This window comes from Leuciscus leuciscus (assembly GCF_965113295.1).
Source record: "Leuciscus leuciscus genome assembly, chromosome: 12".
NCBI classification, from domain to species: domain Eukaryota; kingdom Metazoa; phylum Chordata; class Actinopteri; order Cypriniformes; family Leuciscidae; genus Leuciscus; species Leuciscus leuciscus.
In genome coordinates this window covers 2,341,462-2,347,479 of record NC_138736.1, presented here as the reverse complement: position 1 = coordinate 2,347,479, position 6,018 = coordinate 2,341,462, and the positions used below count along the sequence as shown (strand labels likewise).

The window sequence follows — 6,018 nt, the reverse complement described above, 5'->3', positions numbered from 1 at the left end:
TGGCAAGAGGAAAGTGTAGCGTTAGTGAACGGCTCCCTCTTCTGGATAATTTACAGTGTGAGTCTATAACACTACTCTATATCCTTAATGCAAAACCTAGAAACTAAACTAAACCTAAAATATTATTCCTTTTAGCAGCTTCTTTTTTTTACATAGTATGAGTCAATAAAACAAATATTTTTACATGCATATATGCACAAATGCAACAAACATGACATATTGAGGATCAAGGCAGGCAGAATCTAGAGGCTCCAAAGGCAAATGCTTATACTTGTATGTAAATTAAACAAAATATTATCATGACCAAAAACCAGAACTCAAGAGAGGCACAGAAATATGAAACAAATCCAAAACAGGGGTTACGAAGACAACAATGAACAAAACACAAGGGAAAACAAGGAGTAATGAAAAAACTACAAACACCTGGGAACGATAGTGGGAAAATCCACAGTACAACTACAAGGAGAACAAGAGGAAATTACCAAATACAACCTAAAGTCTGAATGGGAGACATGACACATTTAATGACAAAAAGCTGGGTAACACTTTACGATGAGGTTTCATTTAACATGAACTAACAATGAACAGCATTTATTACTCTTAGTTCATGTTAATACATTTTTAAGACTAAAAGTTTTATCAGTTAACATTAGTCAACGCACTGTGAACTAACATTACAGGTTAAATGTTAGTTAATGCAGTAATGACGTTATTGTAAGTGTTATATAGTGCTTGCAAATGCATTTAATGTCTTACCTTTCTGTTTTATCAGCAGCAAAATCATTCACATTCAGTTCAGAGTTGACGCTATCAAACCTCACACTTTAATTTAGCGTACAAAAAGGATTGTTTTAATTGTAAAAATCCTGCAATCTGTATGTGTACTATGCGTTTGTTACTCAGTAAAGCCTAATTAAGATAAATTGATTGTATGATTTTGTCAAGCTCTGAATTCTGGAGCTGATCTTTGGTTTCATTCATTTTCAAGTGAACTTGAATGTTGTTTCTGAGAGAACATAACAGACATTGATTATCTATGATAAAGGGATTTATCACCATTAGCACTTGGATCTTCTTTTATATTAATATCCTTTTTTTTGTACCAGTGCAATATTGTTACAAAAATAGATGTTAGTTTTACTTTCAAAAGATGGGTAAAAAATTGTCTGCCTTTAAACTATATCATTGACTATTCCACATGGGAAAAGTTAATTTAAAGTTATGATTCACTAAATGAAATGTTCATCGCACTAAAAAGTTATGTGAACTCAAAAACTGATTATATTGAGTAGAACTGACTGCGTTACAGCAGATTTCTTATTCCCAGCATGCTTTGCTTCAGAGCAAATGTTTATATTATAAGTGTTATTTTAAGTTTTAGTAAAAGACCACACTATTGTTTAATGCTCGATTTTAAAGAGCATAGCCAGTGGTTAGATTGAGGATGGGTCTAAAAACATTTGTGTGCTATTGCTAGCTGGATAATTGAAGCACTTCATTTACTCGAGTAACACTTTAAGACAATCAGTTTGCATGGTTTTAACAAGTACTGTAAATCAGATTGTTATTCAAGTACATACACATTCCAAAGTTGCATTAAAGTCCCACTGTGGTGAAAATCCAGCTTTTAATGTTGTTTATATGTCTGTGTATATTCATAAGTCGACAGCATTGCTGAGTATTTCCTCCTTAAAACTGCAGTGAACCAAAGACAGTCTCAAAAACACGCTTTGAAATCGCTGGTGTTTCTGACGTCACAAACTACCTTGTAACCAATCAAATCAACGTGTGATCGTCAACCAGTGGATCTCTGAGCTGAGCGAGTGAGTGGAGGCGGGGCTCATTTGCATATTCATAGAACCGCACATACTAAATGAGGCAAGGGTGTCGAGTTACATTCAAGATATTTTAAGGCATGAAGACATTTTTTCAAGTTTTATTTTTTTAAATATGTCACTTTGGTGATCAAAGATCAAATTTAGGGATAAATTTACTAACTACAGGGGGACTTTAACCATCTCAACTTAAATAAATAAAATGAGTGGAAGATGCACCCGTATTGATTGTGTTTTTATTTATTTTTTTCATTTTGCATGCTTTTTCAGTAAGGTTAAGTAATTAGATACAGTGAATGACATCAGCACATCTTATTAGTCTCATGTCATACTAACAGAGTAATAACGACGGCATCATCCTGGCCCTGCCATAGCATCTCCCCCTCAAACGCCACCTTTCCATGTTTCCTGGCCCTCATTAGTATTCCCACGACTTTATCAGAGATCCGCACATATCTGTCAAACAGATCTCCGAAGGTCACTCTGGTGCGTCCGTCTGAATCCCGGTCCGCCATGGTCCTGATGACGAAGCACATGTCATCGATCTCGCGGTGGATGTGCGCTTCTGCGCGTTTGGCCCGTTCTGCAGTTTTACTGCCCTCTTTGGGCCGCCCGTAACCCTCCTCGCCCCTCCGCAACCGCGTCGACATCGAATACTCGTAATCGAAGTCCTCGCTGAAGGGGTTGAGCTTCTGGTTGACCGTGTGCTCCGATGCCCAGTTCTGCCAGCGGCTTTTTAAACTCCCCACAGCGCTGTATTTTTTTGACAAGGCATTTATTTTGTTGGCATCTTCAATTTCCTTTTTGCCCCTAAGAAGATTGTAGAATACATGGTTAATGAAATAATGCAAATTGTAATAAACAAATAAAATGTATCAAAATGTGTTATAGACTATTATAGCTATTTCGTTTGGTCACATTTGTTTAAAAGTGCTCATTGATGACTTTCTTAATGAGTGAATCGTTCAAAAAACACTGATTCTTTCAGAAACGAAACCATAAAAAAAAAAACACAGATTCATTCAGAAACGAAACGTGACTGTATGAGTGAGTCACTGAATCTTTCACTCATCCAATTAAAAAAAAATACAGATTCATTCAGAAACGAAACAAGTGACTGTATGAGTGAGCCACTGAATCTTTTACTCAAACAATTCTTTCAAAAAACAAAACACAGATTCATTCAGAAACGACACATTTGACTATATGAGTGAGTCACTGAATCTTTCACTCAACCAATTTTTAAAAAACGCAGATTCATTCAGAAACGAAACAAGTGTCTGTACGAGTGAGTCACTGAATCTTTCACTCAAACAATTTTTTAAAAACACAGATTCATTCAGAAACGAAACAAGTGACTGTACGAGTGAGTCACTGAATCTTTCACTCAAACAATTTTTTAAAAACACAGATTCATTCAGAAACTACACATTTGACTGAATGAGTGAGTCTCTGAATCTTTTACTCAAACAATTCTTTCAAAAAACAAAACACAGATTAATTTAGTAACGAAACAAGTGACAGTCTTTACAAGTCACTGAATCTTTCACTCAATCAATAAAAAATAAAAAAACCCACACAGATTAATTCAGGAACGAAACAAGTGGCTGTCTTTATGAGTTATCAAATAATTTATTAAACACGTTCTTTTAAAATCAAATTGATAAAAAAATTAAACAGTTGACTAAAAAGCAGTTTGAAACCGGTGTACCAGAAGTGCTCATAAATGATCGTCTTTATGAGTGAACTGATCAAAAACACTGATTCATTCAGAAACTAAACTATAGTGACTGTATGTGTGAGTCACTGAATCTTTCACTCAACCAATTCTTTAAAATCACAGATTCATTCAGAAATTAAACAAGTCACCGTCTTAACAAGTCACTGAATCTTTCACTCAATCAATAAAAAAAAAAGATTCATTCAGAAAGGAAACATGTGACTGTATGAGTGAGTCACTGAATCTTTCACTCAACCAATTCTTTCAAAAAACAAAACACAGATTCATTTAGTAACGAAACAAGTCACCGTCTTTACAAGTCAATGAATCTTTCACTCAATCACTAATAAAAAAAAAAAAACACACACAGATTAATTCAGGAATGAAACAAGTGGGCTGTCTTTATGAGTTATTGAATAATTAATCAAATTGATACAAAAATTTAACAGTTGACTAAAAAGCAGTTTGAAACCGGTGTACCAAAAGTGCTCATAAATGACCGTCTTTATGAGTGAACTGTTCAAAAACACAGATTCATTCAGAAACTAAACATGTGACTGTATGAGTGAGTCACTGAATCTTTCACTCAACCAATTCTTTAAAAAACACTGATTCGTTCAGAAACTAAACTATAGTGACTGTATGTGTGAGTCACTGAATCTTTCACTCAATCAATTCTTTAAAAAACACAGATTCATTCAGAAACTAAACTATAGTGACTCTATGTGTGAGTCACTGAATCTTTCACTCAATCAATTCTTTAAAAAAACACAGATTCATTCAGAAACTAAACTATAGTGACTGTATGTGTGAGTCACTGAATCTTTCACTCAATCAATTCTTTAAAAAACACAGATTCATTCAGAAACTAAACAGTGACTCTATGTGTGAGTCACTGAATCTTTCACTCAACCAATTCTTTAAAAAACACAGATTCATTCAGAAACTAAACTATCGTGACTGTATGTGTGAGTCACTGAATCTTTCACTCAAGTAATTCTTTAAAAAACACAGATTCATTCAGAAACTTAACTATAGTGAGACTGTATGTGTGAGTCACTGAATCTTTCATTCAACCAATTCTTTAAAAAACACAGATTCATTCAGAAACTAAACTATCGTGACTGTATGTGTGAGTCACTGAATCTTTCACTCAATCAATTCTTTAAAAAACACTGATTCATTCAGGAACGAAACTATAGTGACTGTATGTTTGAGTCACTGAATCTTTCACTCAATCAATTCTTTAAAAAACACAGATTCATTCAGGAACGAAACAAGTGGCTGTCTTAATAATTAATTTAACACATTCTTTCAAAAAACAAATGTATGAGTGACTCACTGAATAAATCATTCAATTGATCCGTTCAAAAACACTGATTCATTCTGAAACGCCACACAGTAGATTCAGTTCTGTTGTAGATTCATTTGGAACGGTTATCTTTGGTGGAGGGGAAACAGATAAGAGACCGACTGGCTATGTTTTGTCTAAAATGTAATGTACTTCATATCAACTTCTTGTGTATTAAAGCTTTGAATAACAGTTGGTCTGAATAATCAAATGGCTGTCAAGCTCATGTGATAGGCCTATTCCTTATATTACAAAATATTAAATATAAAAACCTAACCGTAAATAAATAGTGCACTGCACGGTACAGATTACACACACATATGGGATTTCTATCAAACACATGGATGTTATTTAAAGTGATTGACTAAAATAACATAGCATGTTATGATCAGATTGATTTACCACTTCGAAATAACTTTCTAACGACCCTACTAAAAGACCACTCGACATCTCCTTTATCACTTTTTGTTCTACAAATCTCATTTGCATTAGAAAACCAGAACTTACCCGAGAACAGAGGATCTTTTGATAGTGACCGCAGTGCTTACATTGGTCCTGTTATTCCCGGTCTCCTCCTGATTGACTCCCATCTGTACTCCTGTGTCCTCATAATCCTCTCCGCTCTCCTGAACCGGCTTTTTCTCCTCTTCCATCTCCTTCCAGCTCTGCGTCAGCTCCGAAACCATGTTGGAGCACTTTCTCCGGAGCGTGGGCGACCCTTTCTTGCTCAGTATCTTATCCAGGTCATCCGTGTCCGGGTCCTTACAGATGCGTCTGGTCAGGAAGTCAATGCCCGCGCTTCTCTCCTGGACATCCCTCGTCACGGTTTTCAGCACTTGTCCGGTTTTGATGCGTGACTCCGCTTCATCCTGGTTTTTATTGGTAAGGTCCTGGCTGGGAAGAGACTTCCGAGAGGCTCTGATCGTTCCCGAATCTTTGGGGTCTCCCGGGGCCCATCCACTGGGTTCGCTGGACTGCTTGTCCTCGTTCTCGCTCACCCACTGCTGCCAGCTCCGGGTCAAACTGCACACCATGCTTATGGCACGCAGCTTTTTAATGTTCTTGTTTACTGACGGCTTCCTTTCTGACATCGTTTACCTCCAGGGATTCCT

The 6,018-nt window shown here is 36.1% G+C and overlaps 1 protein-coding gene across 1 annotated transcript in view; it reads right to left on the bottom strand.

The window, feature by feature from the left end:
- Positions 1 to 4: 4 nt before the first annotated feature.
- Positions 5 to 6,018, bottom strand: part of abrab (actin binding Rho activating protein b) — a 6,210-nt gene continuing 196 nt past the window's right edge. Inside the window, exons 1-2 of the mRNA XM_082185956.1 lie at positions 5,414 to 6,018; positions 5 to 2,645 (exon numbers count right to left, since the gene is read on the bottom strand). The exon at positions 5,414 to 6,018 is cut by the window's right edge and continues 196 nt beyond it. Coding sequence (XP_082042082.1) covers positions 2,162 to 2,645; positions 5,414 to 5,997 — 1,068 coding nt within the window. The 5' untranslated portion in view covers positions 5,998 to 6,018 and the 3' untranslated portion in view covers positions 5 to 2,161. The remainder of the gene's footprint in view (positions 2,646 to 5,413) is intronic.